Source organism: Equus przewalskii, chromosome 6 (assembly GCF_037783145.1).
Source record: "Equus przewalskii isolate Varuska chromosome 6, EquPr2, whole genome shotgun sequence".
Taxonomy (NCBI): domain Eukaryota; kingdom Metazoa; phylum Chordata; class Mammalia; order Perissodactyla; family Equidae; genus Equus; species Equus przewalskii.
Window position 1 is genome coordinate 66,727,882 of NC_091836.1, and position 18,708 is coordinate 66,746,589.

Here is an 18,708-nt window from a genome sequence, read left to right on the forward strand (position 1 = left end):
AGGTACTTCTCTGCATCTGTAGTGCCACAGCCTGTCTGACGTCGTTATCTCTTGCTTGAAGTGTGGCAATAGCCTCCTAATTAGTTGTATTTGTCCCCCTCCAATTCATTCCTCTTAGAGCAACCCAAGTGGTCTCCACATCCCCTATACCTTTTTAAATTATGGAAGATGTGAAACAGATACAAAAGTAAAAAGTTGTGTAATGAACTTTAAAGTGCCCATCACCCAGCTTTAGTGTAGTTTTGTAATTTTGTTTCATCTATAACCCCATCTACCTACGGCCCCTAGATTATTTTGAAGCGGATCCTAGACACAGAATGGTCTTGTAAAATTTTAAATCAAATTATGAAACTTTTCCTAAATTCCTCCCTTGAGTTCTCATTACACTTAGAATAAAATCAAAATTCTTTACATGGCCCCCAAGGCTTTATAAGGTTTGACTTTTGATTACTTCTACAAGCAGCATCCTCTACTCTTTCTTCTTTCCAGCCACACTGGAAGCTTTTGGTTGCCTCAGGACTTTTCTACCCTCATTTTTTTGTGCTTGGCATGTTCTTCCCTTTGGTGGCTTCATTAGTTGCTGCTTTATGGTCTCATCTTTGTTAGAAACCTTTCCTTGATGGTTTTACCCTACGTAAAATGTTTCCCTAAGATGTTAGCAATTGGTGCATCTAGGTGAAGGGTGTGCTAGTCTTTCAACTTTTCACTAGGTTTGAAATTATTGGGGACAAAAATGTTGGGAAAATCCCTTCTCTTCCTTAAATACTATCACATCACTATCTCTTTCTTTTTAAATTTGTTTTGAGTCTTTTCTCTCCTCTCTCCCTCCCCCACTCACTCCCCACGTCCCCCCATCAAGAGTATTAAATTGAATAGAGAGAAAGCGAATAGAGTCTTCTGTTTAGATTTGGAAACAGAAGGTACTGGAAGCCATTGCCTTAAATATGTACCTCAGATTCCCTCTGCCAGGATGCTGTTTGTTAAGTATAAGGAAAGAGTAACCCTTTAAAGACTGACTGATGTGAGGGTCACTCACGTTATCTTACCCAGAGGTCTTTCCTCTCCATAAAGAAACATCTACTTTCTCCTTCAGGAAGGAGTGCTGTATTGCTAGTTATCACAACCTCCAGCTGTGCTTGTATTTGTGGTACAGTTGGCTCTGCATATCCACGGGTTCTGCATCCATGGATTCAACCAACCGGGATCTAAAGGCCTACGGATGGTTGCATCTGTACTGAACATAACTAATTACCTAATGTTCTGAAAGTGAGACTGCTTTTTTCTTGTCATTATTCACTACACAATACAGTACAATAACTATTTATATAACATTTACATTGTATTAGGTAATATAAGTATTCCAGAGATGATTCAAAGTTTATAGGAGGACGTGTGTAGCTTATATGCAAATTCTACTCCATTTTATGTAAGGGACTTGAGCATCTGTGGATTTTGGTATCCGCAGGGGTCCTTGAACCGATTCCCCACGGATGTCAAGGGACAACTGTACACAGATTACTTTTCTTTGTAGAAGAGACATTTTCACAGTTTTGGTTCTGAAATAATCTAAGCCATGTTTGGTGTGTTTCATATGGTGAATATGATTCTCAGTGAAAACTCAAAATCCTAAAGTGGAGCGGCAGATACCCTATAGTTTGTCTGCCTGCATAACAACTATTCTTGGATTAATTTTTTTCCATAATGGTAATAGGCTGAGCTTAGTGATTTATATTATTTTTTCCTGGCATCTCTGAAGTATAGCTTTTCAGATAGTGGCCTAAGTTACAGTTCATAGTCTTGAGCCATTTCTTTGCTTTTCAGAAAACTTCAGGCTGGTTGGTTAAATGAACTCCTTGAAGATAAGGTATACAAATATGGACAGTTATTTCGAAGATCAAGCAGCCTGTAGGACCATTCTCATTACTGTTAAAACTGTGCTTCACCAACATAGTTTGTAAAAACTGGGCAGTAAGGAAAAGCTTATTGTAAGCTTATCTTTCAATCACTGTATGTGAAATCAGTGTTCTTTTAACAATGGCCTCCCTAAAATCTGCTGTTTTTGTGACTAAGTGTATCTCTGCTTATAAGCATAGAGGAAGTTTGAGTAAAAGACTTTACTGAGAAATGAGAAGAATTATGTCATTTAGTTATTGTGAGCCGCCGTAAATTTTGCCGTTCAAAAAGCAGAATTATAAGTAACAAGACTAGAATTGCAGAAGCAGCAGCATCCTTAAGGCTTGGTGCTGCAAAGATGCTTAGAAAAATGTCAAAATAATAGAGCATCTTTGAGTGATTGGATCAGTAATGCACTCTGGGGTTCTGCCACTTTCTGCTGCTTCATACCTGCATCCTCCTGGCAGACCCTCCATGAATTCACACAGCCCCGACCTTTTCTTCTGCTTCAGAGTCTTTCATCTCCGGAGGCCTTGTGAATGAAACAGCTCTGTTAAAGGTTACATATGAAATCTATCACGTGAAAAGGTGGAGAGCGGTTTAATTGGAACAAAACCTATTATTTTTCAGAATGACATGAAGTTGGTTAGTAGATAATTCTTTAGAATGAAGTTAATAATTACCTAAAGTTCTGAAAATGTGACTACTTAGAAAATGTTCCAGGTGATAAATAAGTGAATTTACAGATTGTCAGTGCATGTTTTAGAAAATAATCCTATGTTTTAAAAATATGATTGATAATTCACAGCTGCACTGTCCAGAATCATAGCCACTTGCCATTTTTGGCTATTTAAATTAATTTAAAAATAAATAAAATTAAAAGTTTAGTTCCTCAGTTTTATTAGCCACATATCAAGTACTCAATAGTCACATGTAGCTAATGGCTACTGTGGTGGAAAGTACAGATATAGAATATTTCCATCATCCTAGAATGTTCTATTGAATAGAGAATCCTGTTTTAGAGAATATAAAATATGGGAATTTTGATATTTTCAGTTTAATTATAATGTTGATTAATTTTTGTCTTTGTTTTTCTTGTTTCTTATCAATAAAAAATATTGACAGCTTCTATAGTCCATAAGGGTTATCAGCTTGTCAGTTCTATTTGTAACAAAAAAAAATAAATAAATCAAATGTTAACTAATTGTGGTGATCATTTTGCAATATATATAAATATCGAATCATTGTGTTGTACACCTGAAACTAATATAATGTTATATGTCAGTTATATCTCAAAAATATATAAATAAATTGTTAGTAAATTGTGGGTTATAAATTTTAGTTTTAAATATGCGAGCTCTACGTAATCCGATCCAGTAGCCACTAGCCATAAGTGACTTTTGAGCACTTGAAGTATGGCTAGTGTGAATTCAGATGTGCTGTAAGTATAAAATGCACAGTATGTTTTGAATACTTAGTACAAAAAGAAAGATGTAAAATGGGTAAAGGGGGAGTCAAAAGGTATAAACTCCCAGTTATAAAGTAAATAAGTCCTGGAGATGTAATGGACAGATGGTGACTACAGTTAATACTATACTATATTGCATATTTGAAAGTTGCTGAGGGAGTAGATCTTAAAAGTTGTAATCACGGGGCCGGCCCCGTGGCCGAGCGATTAAGTTCGCGTGCTCTGATGCGGTGGCCCAGGGTTTTGCTGGTTCGGATCCTGGGCGCGGACATGGCACCACTCGTCAGGCCACGTTGAGGCGGCATCCCACATACCACAACTAGAAGGACCTACAACTAAGATATATAACTATGTACCAGGGGGGATTTGGGGAGATAAAGCAGGGGGAAAAAAAGTTAAAAAAAAAAGTTTTAATCACAAGGTGCCGGCCCGATGGCTTAGTGGTTAAGTTCACATGCTGGCCCCAATATAGGTATTTTTCTGAAGTGAGAAGATACAGTGATATCTTAGAGGAAATGGGGGAAATAGCAGGTTTGAGATGTAGGAAGGCAAGATTCAAGAAGGCTTGAATCATAAAGTCTACCTGTATTTGCAGAAAAAAGAAAAGGAGAAATTGAAACTCACCTTGGTTCCCCAAATATCACCACAAAAGTAAAAATAAAGGTGTTTTAGCTTCATATACTGTTTTGCAGTTTTAAAACTGTAAGACAGCCAAGGCAGCCCTTTGTTATAGATGAGGAATTTGAGATTTGGTGTTTAAAGAACTTGAGCAGAATCGTGGTCTCTTTGTATTAAAGTGAGGGAACTGAGAATTGAGCCCAGGGCGTTTTCTTCCTACTATATTGTCATTGGCTAAGCCAGTGCCTCGGGTTTTCTTGTCTCTTTCTCTGTCACTTTGCATAACCAGTCAATCACTAAATTTTATTGTTTGTTTCCTAAACATTTCTCAGATCTTCCCACTTCTCTCTGTATGACGTCTACCTTAGTTCAGGTTACTCTCGTCTTTCTGGATTGATATTTTCCTAAATTTACATGTAATCACTGCCCTGCACCCCACCTCCTAAAACAAACAAGCAAATAAAAGCAGTCTGTTTTCCTGCAATTCAGTCATTGAGGTCTTTCTGGATTACAGAGCACTGTCTTGCTTAAACTTTTAAAGAAAATGTAAACTTCTTAGCCTGGCCTTATAAGGCTCTTCATGATTATGCCCTTTTTCTGTGTCCATTCCTTTAGTTCCACGAGCACTTTGTTTTTCAGCCTTTTGCATCTGCTGTTAACTTCTGTAAGCAGTGTCCTTCCCCACTTTTCTCCACTCCACCCTCAATCCCATACTTCAGCTCTTGGCTTAGTATAATTGTCTATTTACTTGTCTATACCCAACCCTCCTGTGCTGCTCCATCTTACCTCCAACTCACCCACCATCTACTCCTTTAGGAAGACTCACTTAAGTAAGCTCATTAAGAGCAGAGACTATTTCTTGCTTACTAATAGCGGACCCACAGAAATTTGTTAAATGGGTAAATATTTTCTTATACTTCAGGGGCATTTCAAGTTAGAAGTAGCTTTAGTAGAGAATAAAAAATCTGAAAGAATGCCTGAAAAAGATTACTCCATCATTTCCCAGCTTGTATTTCAGAGCACTTGTATCCTATAAGATATTATGTGTTTCACAGAAAGAGATTCTCTGATCAAATATATTACAGAATGCTGCAAATTATATCCCTATCTTGGATATTCACAGTGCAAATAAGACAATCGGTAAAGACTTCAAGAAGTCCTGTGGTAAAACACAAACTTTTTTTTTCTTTTTTGGATCTAGTATTTTCCTAATGTATTGATTATGTAACCTTTTTGGATAGCGTACCTGTAATTTCTTCTAGGTTACTAGTGGTATTTGATATTTGGGAAATGCTGAATTTGACAGGCGTGTGCATGTCGTATTTTCCTCAGGTCTAATTAATATGGTTAAACGACGTAATCAGATCACGCCCAGGAGCTATTTGAAGGAACTTTTCTTGTTTATAATTAGAATAGAGAACCTGAGGGAATATAGTAATCTTCAAATATTTGAAGGTTCCAATAGAAGAGGAATTGAAAGTATTGTGTTTGAAACTAGAGATTAAGAGCAAGAACCAAGGGAGGAAGGTGTAGGAAGGCAGATTTTGACTTCGTGTAAGGGTAACCTTCTAATAATCAGAACTTTTGAAGATAAGTAAATTTTCTGTCCTGGAGGTTGTCAAGCAAACACTCTGTAGGGGTGCTGTAGAGGAGGTTTAGCACATTGGATAAGGGATAGATTGGAAGAGTAGGTTTCTGAAACAATTTGAAAACCATTAGCCTGTATTCTGAGGTATCCATCATTTTGGAATTTATGTTCCTTGATTCCTTTCTAATTCTGTGAATCTATGTCTTGGTCTGCAATCTCATAAAGAAAACAATTATGTGTTAGGAGAAGCAAACAGAGTAGAAATTTTAGTGATATGGTTAAGTACTTTTACTTGATTTTTTTAATAGACTTTATGTTTGAAATTCACAGAGAAATTAAGCACAAAATACAGAGAGTTCGCATAGACCCTCTTCCCCAACACATGTACAGCCTCCCCCACATCCACAAGCACAGTGCTGCATTGGTTACAACTGATGAACCTACACATGTACAGCCTCCCCCACATCCACAAGCACAGTGCTGCATTGGTTACAAGTGATGAGCCTACACATGTACAGCCTCCCCCACATCCACAGCGCTGCATTGGTTACAACTGATGAACCTACACATGTACAGCCTCCCCCACATCCACAAGCACAGTGCTGCATTGGTTACAAGTGATGAGCCTACACTGACACGTCATCACCACCCAGAGGTCCACTGCTTACATTAAAGTTCACTCTGACTTGATGATATTCTGAAAGAAAACATGAATATTCCCGCTCATCTTTAAGAAAGTGGTTTTCAGTTATTTCTTGCCCTAGTTTAATCTTTTCTGATTGAGAGGTCTAAATGATAGCTAAAATGCGCATCATCTATTTTGAAAAAGTATTCAGCATTGGGCAAAGTTCTTTTTTTATAATCTTAACTATTTACAAATGTTTTATTTTCCTGGCTAACATTATATTTTCTTCCTTTGAAGTACCAAAAGAATTAGTGGAGCTCCATTTGAAGCTGATGAGGAAGATTGGCAAATCTGTTACAGCCGACAGATGGGAGAAATATTTGATCAAGGTACAAATTCTTAAATTACTTTGTCTGTTACTGAAAACTCTATCATAAATTGATGTTATGTTACATAATATGCTTAACTTATTTAATATAGTCTACTAAAAGTTGCAAAATAGGACTCAGAAATCCATATGATTACTGTCAGTGTGTGATTCTCTTTTGCAGCTGCTAAGCAGTAGTCTTGAGTCCTAAAGTTAGATTTCAGAAGTGTTATGTCTCTTGTGCCTAACACTGTGCTCAAGACATTTCATGTCTTCTCATTTAATCCTTAAAGTCATCTCGATCAAATCAAGTGAGATACAGATAAGGCCCAAGAGAATTGTTTTTCCTTAAGATCACACAGTATGCATAGACAGATCCAGAATTTGTCTCTTACTTAAAAGGTGAGATGTCCAAAGACCTTTAGGTCGATATGAGAGACTTCTAAGTTATCAACAAGGCCAAACCTATTCTTAATGAGAATGAGCTGGGTAATGAGAACACGGTTGCTTTAGGATAAACCTTGTTAAGGGCATTTCTATTCAGGAAAAGTTGTTTGGAATTGCATTCAAACTTAGAGAACCGCACAATTTTTGGAAGCCTAAGCTGATGTTTATACCTACCTCCATGATGTCCTTTGGGGGTAGTTTGAATTCTTTAACATACCAGAATATTAGGTTATATTTTCAGGTGATTGAAAAGCTATGTAATTTTCTTGTCTTATTTTAAAAAATAGATATGTTTATATATACCTGTATCTTCTTATCTGCTTTTTGGGGCGGGAGGAGGAATGTGTATGATTATAAAGTGCTGTGAAAAGAGGAACCATGAGGGAACAAGAGCTGCGTGTTTTTATTATAAAAGTCACATGTGCTGTTCTAGTTATCTTTGCTATATAAACACCACTCCAAATTAAGTGCCATAGAACAATAATCATTTTAATCAGCTCACTGATTCTCTGGGTCACGTATTTGGAAAGGTCACTTTCACCATGCTCTGTTGGTTGAAGCAGCCACAATTCTGCCCAGATTCAAGGAGAGACCCTGAACTCTAAATGGTAGGAATGTCTTAACTTTTGAAAAACTCAGTATGAAATATATTCCAATATTTTTGCATGAATTTGAAGCACTTCAGAATTGGCTCAGCATTTGAAACCTTTGGTGCTGTGGGATTTTCTAAAAGCCTGATTAACTAATGTTTAATTAAATCTCTGAAATATATTAAACTGTGAATGATAAATGAGTAAATTTTTAACTATTCAGAGTGCTTTTTAAAATACCAGTGAAGTTTCTGTTTTGCTTTTAACAAAATACTTATTAATGATTAAGAATCAACGTTCTGGAGCTTAAAAAGAGAACTGGAATTTCAGGACACTCATTTTCTTTTCTTTTTTTTTTTCAATTATTTTATTGAGGTTCAGGACACTGATTTTAACATAACATTTTAAAGGATGTAGTCTCTTGTAAATAAATCTGTTTGTTAAAGTGAGGTTGTTTTTTTGTTTTTCACATGTTCTGAGAATTGAGGTAGAAATATCTTTTGTAACTACCAGCTGTACTGTTAACAAACTTTAGGACCATGGATAATCTGCTTTGCTCCTTGTATCTCAGTTTCTTCGTAAAATCTGAGAAATAGGATGAGGTGATTTTATAAACCCCTTCAGTTTTATGGTCACAACCACAGAACTAGCACAGTTTTAAAAAATTGAGATAGAGTCACGTAATATAAAATTTGCCTTTTGAAAGTTTACAATTCAGTGTTTTTCACTATATTCACAAGGTTGTGCAACTGTTTAAAGCAGAACATTTTCATCTCCCCATAAAGACACCCCATACCCATTAGCAATTATTCCCCCTTCTGCAAGTCCTTAGCAACCATTAATCTATTTTCTCACTCTATGGGTTTGCCTATTCTGGATGTTTCAAATAAGTAGAATCATACAATATGTGGCCTTTTGTATCTGACTTCTTGCGCTTAGCATGATGTTTTCAAGGTTCATCCATGTTGTAGCATATATCAGAACTTTGTTCCTTTTTATGCCTGAATAATATTCCATTGTATGGATAATACCACATTATATTTATTTACTTCTCAGTTTATGATATTTGGCTTGTTTCCATCTTTAGCTGTTGTGCATAGTGCTGCTATGAACATTTGTGTACAGTTTTTGGATAGACGTGATTTCGTTTCTTTTGAGTATATATCTAGAGTAGAATTGCTGGGTCATATGGTAATTCTATGTTTAACTTTTTGAAGAACTGCCAGACTATTTTCCAAAGCAGCTGCATCCTTTTACATTTCCACTAGAAATGTATGCAGGTGCAACTTTTCCACATCCCTCCTCACCCACCCTTATTATATTAATTAATTGATTGATTGATTGGTTGATTTTAACCATCCTAGTGGATGTGAAGTGTTACCTCATTATGGTTTTGATTTGCATTTCTCTTATGACTAAACGACGTTGAGCATTCTTTTCATGTGCTTGTTGGCCTTTATATATCTTCTTTGGAAAAATGTCTAAATATCCTTGTCCATTTTTTGTTTGTTTTTTTGTTGTTGAGTTTTAAGAGTTCTTTATGTATTCTGGATACCAGACCCTTACCAGCTGTGTGATTTGCAAGTATTTTCTCCCATTCCTTGTGTTGTTTTTTCACTTTCTATGCAATGTCCTTTGATGCATGAAAGTTTTAATTTTGATGAAGTCCGATTTATTTTTTTCTTTTGTGGGTAGTCCATTGGTGTCATATATAAGAAACAATTGCCCAACCCAAGGTCATGAAGATTTAATCCTATATTTTATTTAATTAATTTATTTTTTTTAGAGTAAATTTTTTTTTTTTTTTACTTTTTTTTTGTTTTGAGGAAGATTAGCCCTGAGTTAACTGCTGCCAATCCTCCTCTTTTTGCTGCGGAAGACTGGCCCTGAGCTAACATCCATGCCCATCTTCCTCTACTTTATATGTGGGACGCCTACCTCAGCATGGCTTGCCAAGTGGTGCCATGTCCGCACCAGGGATCCAAACCGGCGAACCCCGGGCCGCCGAAGTGGAACGTGTGCACTTAACCACTGCCCCACTGGGCTGGCCCCTAGTCTTATATTTTATTCTAAGAGCTTTGTAGTATAGCTCTTACATTTAGATCTATGATCCATTTTAAGTTGATTTTTGTATATGCTATGAGACAAGAGTTCAACTACATTCTTTGGCATGTGGATATCCAGTTGTTCTATTACCATTTGTTGAAAAGACTATTCTTTCCCCCATTGAATTGCTTTGACATCCTTGTAGAAAGTCACTTGACCATAAATGTAAGAGTTTATTTCTGAAATCTTTCTTCTGTTGACTTATATGTCGTTATTTATGCAGGTACCATACTGTCTTGATTACTGCAGCTTTTTGGTAAATTTTGAAAGTTTTCATCTCTTTCAAGACTGTTTTGGCTATTCTGTACCACTTGCATTTACTTAGGAGTTTGAGAATCAGCTTATTAATTTCTGCAAAAATGCCAGCTAGGATTTGGATAAAGATTGTGTATAATCTGTAGATAAGTTTGGGGAGAATTGGCTTCTTAACAAAAGTGAATCTTTTGATCTATGAAAATAAGATGTCTTTCGAAATATTTAGGTTTTTAATTTCTTTCAAAGATGTTTTGTAGTTTTCTGAGTTCAGTCTTAGACTTCTTTTGTTGAGTTTATTCCTTAGTGTTTTGTTGTTTTTGATGGGATTGTAAATGGAATTGTCTTCTTAATTTCATTTTCAGATCATTCATTGCTAGTGTGTAGGAATATAACTAATTTTTGTATATTGATCTTGTACCTTCCGACCGCCAAACTTTATTAGCTCAAACAGTTTTTTTTGTGTGTGTGTGGATTCTTAAGATTTTCTATATACAGGATTGTGTCTTCTGCAGGCATAAATAGTTTTACTTTCCCCTTTCCAATCTGGATGCCCTTTATTTCTTTTTCTTACATAGTTGATCTCACTAGGACCTCTGGTGTACTGTTGAGTAGAAATGATGAGAACAGACATCCTTGTCATGTTCCTGATTCTATGGGGAGTATGATGTTAGCCAACAGGTTTTCATAGATCCTTTATCAGGTTGAGGAAATTCTCTTCCTTTCCTAGTTTATTGAGTATTTTTATCATGAAAGTTTTTGGATTTTGTGTAACATTTTTTCTGCATTTATTGATATAACATGAATTTTGTCCTTTATTCTATTAATATGGTGTATTATGTTGATTAATTTAGTTTTTACATGTTGAAACCTCACAACCCTGCAATCAATCCCGCTTGGTCCTGGTCCGTAATTCTTTTTTATATGGTGCTAGATTTAGTTTGTTAACTTATTTTTGAAGATTTTTGTGCCTGGATTCATCAGGGATATGGGTCTGTTTTCCTGAGATGTGTTTGTCTGCTTTTGGTATCTGGGTAATACTGGGCTCACAGAATGAGCAGTTGGGGTTTTCCCCTCTTATTGTTTTACAAGTGTTTGTGAAGTGTTAGTATTAATCCTTTAAACATTTATGAGAATTTAACAGTGAAGCCATCTGGGCTTGGGCTTCTTTGTTGGAAAATTCAGTCTTTTTATTTTTCATAGATCTATTCATATTTATATTTTTCCTTGAGTCTATTTCAGTAGTTTGCATTTTTCTAGGAAATTGTCCATTTTATCTAGCTTATCTAGTTTATTAGCATACCGTTGTTCATAGTATTCACTTATAATCCTTTTTACTTATGTAAATTCAGTAGTAATGACCGCTCTTTCTTTCCTTATTTTACTAATTTGAGTGTTCTCTTTTTTTCTTGGTCAGTGTAGCTAGAGTTTGTCAATTTGATTGATAGTTTTAAGAACTAACTTTTTGGTTTTGTTGAATTTCTCTGTTGTTTTTCTATTTGATTATTTCCTTTCTTCTACTTGCTTTGGGTTTAGTGTGCTCTTCTTTTCTAATGTCTTAAGGTAGAAGTTTAGGTTATTAATTTTAGATCTTCCTCTTTTTTAATATAGGAATTTTCAGCTATTATATTCCATCTTATCCCTGCTTTAGCTTCAGTCTATAGATTGGTATGTTGTATTTTGTCTTCATTCATCTCGATGTATTTTCTTTTTTCCCTGTGATTTTTTTCTTTGACCCATTGATTATTTTGTAGTACGTTGTTTAATTTCCACATATTTATGAATTTCTCCAATTTTTTCCTGTTATTGATTTCTAATTTCATTTAATTGTGTAGGAGAACATACTTTGTATGATTTTGATCCCATTAATTTTGTTGAGATTTGTTTTATGGCCTTACTTAACATATTCTAGATCCTTCTTCAATATTAAAAAATAATTTTTCTACTTAGATATTTATTGAGATTCGCTAATTTCATACCTATATTTACTGTCCTTTTTCCTAATTTTTAAGACTGCTGCTCTGTAAGTAAAGTTTGTACACACATGCACACACAAACACACCTTATTTGTAGGTGTATATTTTTCCCTTATCCTTTTTGACATGCTGAAGTCTATATTTTGTTAAAGAATTTTAAACTCTCTCTTAACTCTTTATTTCCCTTCACCTGTTACTCATACTCATTTCTTCACCTTTCTATTAGTTATCTATTACTTTCATGGCAAATCACCCCAAAACATAGCAGCTGAAGACAACAAACATTGAACGTTTATTATCTCACAGTTTTTGTGTGTGAGGAATCTGAATGTGGCCTGGCTGGGTGCCTCTAGCTCAAAGTCTCGTAAGGCTGTAGTCAAGCTGTCAGCCTGGCTTGCAATCTCATCTGAAGGCTCCTCTGGGGGAGGATCCACGTCCAAGCTCAATTACCTGGCTGTTGACAGAATTCAGTTCCTTGTCATGGCTTCTCCATAGGGCAGTGCACAGCATTGCAGCTCCATGGGGCAGCTTACAAGATTGCAACAAAGCCAGTGAGTGAGAGAGAGAGCACCTAAGACAAAAGTCATGTCTTTTTGTAACCGAATTTTAGAAATGACATGTGACTTTTGCCATATTCTGTGTTTTAGAATGAAATACTAGATTTGGCTCATAACCAAAGCAGGGGGGCCAGTGGCAGGAAGAGAATCACGTAAGGGCAGTGAATACCAGGAGGTAAAGATCATTATGGGCCACCTGGAAGTTGTCTATCTTACTTTTATAGCCAAATCTCTTGAAATATTTTTTTTAATTTGCTGTTCTGTTTCTTTGCCTGCTATTCACTCCTCAGTCCATTCAAATTTTTCTTCTTTTCTTTTACAGTGTGAGGGTTTGAGGGGTCTCCTTATTGTTAAATTCAAATGATAACTTTTTAGTCCATATCTTCTCAATTCTCTAGTTGTTGTTTCCTTGAAACACTCTCTTCTTTTTGGCTCTTATGTTACTTTCCTGATTTTCCTTCTGCCTGTAGTAGTGTCTTTTTCCAGGTATTTCTTTTTGTCTAAGCTTCTAAAGTTTCTGTACTACAGTGCTTTGGTCTAGACCCTCCTCTAGTCTCATTTAATATACTCTCCCTAGATGATCTTATTTATTCCCATGACTTGAAATCGCGTATGCTAATGATTCATGTTTTCATCCTGAATCTTCTGAGTTCCAAGGCCAGTATATTGAACATCTTTACTCAGAAAAATAAAGTGAATCTATATTAGGGTAGAGACTAAACTAATGTAACAAACAGACTCCAAAATATAATTACTTAAACAAGCAATAAATTTATTTTTCTCTATTATAACAATCTGACTGATCTAGACTCTGGGGGCATCTGTGTTCCATGAGATTATTCAGGGATCCAGGTTCCTTCTATTATTGTTCTACCCTAGGGCATTTTGCCTTTTTGTGTTTTAGAATGTGCTTCAGCTGCAGGAAGGGGAAAGAAAGTCCAGAGCAAGCAATTTTGTTATAAGAAGTGAAGCAGAAGTTGCATATATTCATTACTCCTGTTGTTCCGTTGGTAAGAACACAGGCACATGGTCCTACCTATTTGTAAAGTAGGTTGGAAAACGTCAACTCTTCCCTGGTGGCCATAAACTTAGGAAAACGGGATGGGGGTTCCAGATTTGTGTGGGACAACTACAAAAGATATGATTCCCTTTGGGAAGTGTATATATTCCCGTGCTAGTGAATTCAGACATGGCTATGTGACTTGGCTTTGGTCCGTAAAATGCAAGGAAAAGTGATGTGTTACACTTTTGAAAATGTTACACCATGTTCTCTATTCACTTTGCTATGATTACTGATACTAGAAATAAGTAAATGCTGCTCATTTTGAGGTGAAGATGCTATGTAGCAGAGCCACTGCCAACCTCTCATCAACATATAGTGTAGCCTAGGAATAAATTTTTTTTTTTTTGATGTCACCACTATCTTTATTTATTTATTTAGAAGATCTAATTTGCTTTATTCAGCGATTCATGAATTGGGCAGCATCCCATCTAGCAAGTAGAGAGAGACACCCACCACTATCTTTATTTTTTTATTTTATTTTTTTATTTTTTATTTTTATTAAGATTATGATAGTTAACAACCTTGTGAAATTACAGTTGTACATCATTATTAGTCATGTTGTGGGTACACCACTTCACCCCTAGTGCCCTCCCCCCACCCTCCCTTTCCCCTGGTAACCACTGATCAGTTCTGTTTGTCTGTATGTTCACTACCACCTATGAGTGGAGTCATACAGAGTTCGGCTTTCTCTGTCTGGCTTATTTCACTCAACACAATACCCTCAAGGTCCATCCATGTTGTTGTGAATGGGATGACCTTGTCCCTTTTTATGGCCGAGTAGTATTCCATTGTATATATATGTACCATATCTTCTTTATCCAATCATCAGTTGCTGGGCACTTAGGTTGGTTCCATGACTTGGCTATTGTGAATAATGCTGCGATGAACATAGGAGTGCATGGGACTTTTGGAATTTCTGATTTCAGGTTCTTAGGATAGATACCCAGTAGTAGGATGGCTGGGTCATAAGGTATTTCTATTTTTAACTTTTTGAGAAATCTCCATACTGTTTTCCATAGTGGCTGCACCAGTTTGCATTCCCACCAACAGTGTATGAGGGTTCCCTTTTTCTCCACAGCCTCTCCAACATTTGTCACTCTTGGTTTTGGATATTTTTGCCATTCTAACAGATGTAAGGTGATACCTTAGTGTAGTTTTGATTTGCATTTCCCTGATGATTAGTAATGATGAGCATCTTTTCATGTGTCTAATGGCCATCCGTATGTCTTCTCTGGAGAAATTTTCATGTCCCCTGCCCATTTTGTGATTGGGTTGTTTGATTTTTTGTTGTTGAGCTGTGTGAGTTCTTTATATATTATGGAGATTAGCCCTTTGTCGGGTAAATAACTTGTAAATATTTTTCCCCAATTAGTGGGCTGTTTTTCTGTTTCAATCCTGTTTTCCCTTGCCTTGAAGAAGATCTTTAGTCTGATGAAGTGCCGTTTGTTTATCCTTTCTATTGTTTCCCTCGTCTGAGGGGTTATGGTGTCCGAAAAGATTCTTTTGAAGCTGATGTCAAAGAGTGTACTGCCGATATTCTCTTCTAGAAGACTTATTGTTTCAGGTCTAATCTTTAGGTCTTTGATCCATTTTGAGTTTATTTTAGTGACTGGTGAAAAAGAATGGTCAATTTTCATTCTTTTACATGTGGCTGTCCAGTTTTCCCAACACCATTTGTTGAAGAGACTTTCTTTTCTCCATTGTAGGCCCTCAGCTCGCTTGTCGAAGATTAGCCGTCCATAGATGTGTGGTTTTATTTCTGGGCTTTCAATTCTATTCCATTGATCTGTGCACCTGTTTTTGTCCCAGTCCCATGCTGTTTTGATTACTGTAGCTTTGTAGTATGTTTTGAAGTCAGGGATTGTGATGCCTCCAGGTTTGTTCTTTTTTCTCAGGATTGCTTTAGCAGTTCGGGGTCTTTTGTTGCCCCATATGAATTTTAGGATTCTTTGTTCAATTTCTGTAAAGAATGTCATTGGGATTCTGATTAGGATAGCGTTGAATCTGTAAATTGCTTTAGGTAATATGGACATTTTAACTATGTTTATTCTTCCAATCCATGTGCATGGAATGTCTTTCCATTTCTTTATGTCGTCATCGATTTGTTTCAAGAAGGTCTTGTAGTTTTCCTTGTATAGATCTTTCACTTCCTTGGTTAAATTTATCCCAAGGTATTTTATTCCTTTTGTTGCAATCGTGAATGGGATTGAGTCCTCGAGATCTTCTTCTGTTAGCATATAGAAATGCTACTGATTTGTGTATGTTGATTTTATACCCTGCAACTTTGCCTATTTGGATTCCTTTTATTTCTTTTTCCTGCAGAATTGCTCTGGCCAAAACCTCCAGTACTATGTTGAATAAGAGTGGTGAAAGTGGGCACCCTTGTCTTGTTCCTGTTCTGAGAGGGATGGGTTTCAGTTTTTGTCTGTGGAATATGATGTTGGCTGTGGGTTTGTCATATATGGCCTTTGTTGAGGTACTTTCCTTCTATACCTATTTTATTGAGGGTTTTTATCATAAATGGATGTTGGATCTTGTCGAATGCTTTCTCTGCATCTATTGAGATAATCCTGTGGTTTTTGTTTCTCCTTTTGTTAATGTAGTGAAGCACGTTGATTGATTTGCAGATGTTGAACCATCCCTATGTCCCTGGTGTAAATCCCACTTGATCATGGTGTATAATCTTTTTGATGTATTGCTGTATTCGGTTTGCCAAAATTTTGTTGAGGATTTTTGCATCTATGTTCATCAGTGATATCGGCCTGTAGTTTTCCTTCTTTGTGTTGTCCTTGTCAGGTTTGGGGATCAGGGTGATGTTGGCTTCATAGAATGTATTAGGGAGTGCTCCATCTTCCTCTATTTTCTGGAATGTTTGAGAAGGATAGGTATTAAATCTTCCTTGAATGTTTGGTAGAATTCTCCAGAGAAGCCGTCTGGTCCTGGACTCTTATTTTTGGGGAGGTTCTTGATTACTGTTTCTATTTCTTTACTTGTGATTGGTCTATTCAGATTCTCTGTTTCTTCCTGATTCAGTTTTGGGAGGTTGTATGAGTCTAGGAATTTATCCATTTCTTCTAGGTTGTTCAATTTGTTGGCATATAGTTTTTCATAATATTCTCTTATGATCCTTTGTATTTCTTCGGTATCTGTTCTGATTTCTCCTCTCTCATTTCTAATTTTATTTATTTGACACTTCTCTCTTTTATTCTTAGTGAGTCTGGCTAAAGGTTTATCAATTTTATTAATTTTTTCGAAGAACCAACTCTTTGTTTCACTGATCTTTTCTACTGTCTTTTTTGTTTCAATATCGTTTATTTCTGCTCTAATTTTTATTATTTCTCTCCTTCTACTGACTTTGGGTTTTGTTTGTTCTTATTTTTCTAATTTGGTTAGGTTCTGTTAGGTTAGGTTGAGGTTGTTTATGTAAGATTTTTCTTGCTTATTCAAGTGAGACTGTATTGCAATGAATTTCCCTCTTGGGACTGTCTTTGCTGTGTCCCAAATAAGTTGGTATGGTGTGTTTTCATTTTTATTTGTCTCCAGATAATATTTGATTTCTTCTTTAATTTCTTCAATAATCCATTGTTTGTTCAGTAGCATGTTGTTTAGTCTCCACATTTTTGCCCCTTCCCCAGCTTTATTCTTGTAGTTGATTTCTAGTTTCATTGCATTATGATCCAAAAAGGTGCTCGATGTTATTTCAACCCTCTTGAACTTATTGATGCTTGCTTTGTTTCCCAAGATATGGTCTATCCTTGAGAATGTTCCATGCGCACTTGAGAAAAATGTGTAACCTGCTGTTTTTGGATGAAGTGTTCTGTATATATCTAGTAAGTCCATCTGGTCTAACTTTTCATTTAATTCTGTAATTTCCTTGTTGATTTTCTGTCTGGATGATCTATCCATTGGTGTTAATGGGATGTTGAGGTTCCCTACTATTATTGTATTGTTGTTGATGTCTCCTTGTAGTTTTGTTAATAGTTTCTTTACAAGTTTTGGTGCTCCTGTGTTGGGTGCGTATATATTTATAAGTGTTATGTCATCTTGGTGGAGTGTCTCTTTTATCATTATATACTGCCCCTCTTTGTCTTTCTTTTTCTGTTTTGCTTTGAAGTCTGCTTTGTCTGATATAAGTATGGCAACGCCTGCTTTCTTTTGTTCATTATTAGCTTGGAGTATTGTCTTCCATCCCTTCACTCTGAGTGTGTATTTGTCTTTGGGGCTGAGGTGTCTTTCCTGGGGGCAGCATATTCTTGGATCTTGTTCTTTGATCCATCCTGCCACTGTGTGTCTTTTGATTCGAGAGTTCAATCCATTTACATTTAGAGTGATTATTGAAACGTGGGGGCCTACTGCTGCCATTTTATCACTTGTTTTCTGGTTCTTTTGCATTCCCTTTGTTTCTCCTCCCATGATTTTTGGATTCCTAATTCAAGTAGGTAAATTTCTGTATTGGTTTTCTTCTTATTTGTAATTAGTGTCTTTATTCGTGTTATTTGTTTACTGGTTACCAGGTGGTTTGTATAACACATCTTGTAGATGAGATAGTCCTTTTTCTGATACCCTCTTAATTTCCTTAAAACGTTCCATCCCTTTTCTCTTCTCCTTCTAGGTTGTTATTATCAGATTTTTTTTTTCCTCTTTTTTGTGTTGTGAGTTTGTGGTTAAAATGACTAGGTTATATTTATTCTTGTTGTTTCCATTCCGTTTATCTTTAATGTTTTATTTAACTTTTGCTAACCCGTTCTGATAGAGAGCTGCTACTTTCTGTTATTGTCCTTCTGCTTATCTCCTTTGTTCTGGGTTTTGTAACCCCTTTCCTTTTTTTGATTTTTCCGGTATGAGGTTCTTCCTGAGCATTCTTTGAAGAGGAGGTTTTGTGGCAATGGACTCCCTTAACTTTTGTTTATCTGGGAAAGTTTTTATTTCTCCACCGTATTTGAAGGATATTTTCGCTGGGTAGAGTATTCTTGGCTGCAGGTTTTTGTCCTTCAGAGTTTTGAATATTTCATTCCAATCTCTTCTAGCCTGTAAGGTCTCTCCTGAGAAATCTGCTGATAGCCTTATTGGGGTTCCTTTGTAAGTTATTTTCTTCTGCCTGGCTGCCCTTAGTATTTTCTCTTTGTCGTTGACTTTTGCTAGCTTCACTACTATATGC

General features: G+C 36.2%; 1 protein-coding gene across 2 annotated transcripts in view; it reads left to right on the forward strand.

Annotated features, from left to right (window-relative positions):
* RSF1 (remodeling and spacing factor 1) overlaps positions 1-18,708 on the forward strand; it is a 146,008-nt gene that overhangs the window by 30,884 nt on the left and 96,416 nt on the right. For both annotated transcript variants that reach the window (XM_008524529.2, XM_008524530.2), the window contains exon 2: positions 6,490-6,581. In XM_008524529.2, the coding sequence (XP_008522751.2) occupies positions 6,490-6,581 (92 nt within the window). The remainder of the gene's footprint in view (positions 1-6,489; positions 6,582-18,708) is intronic.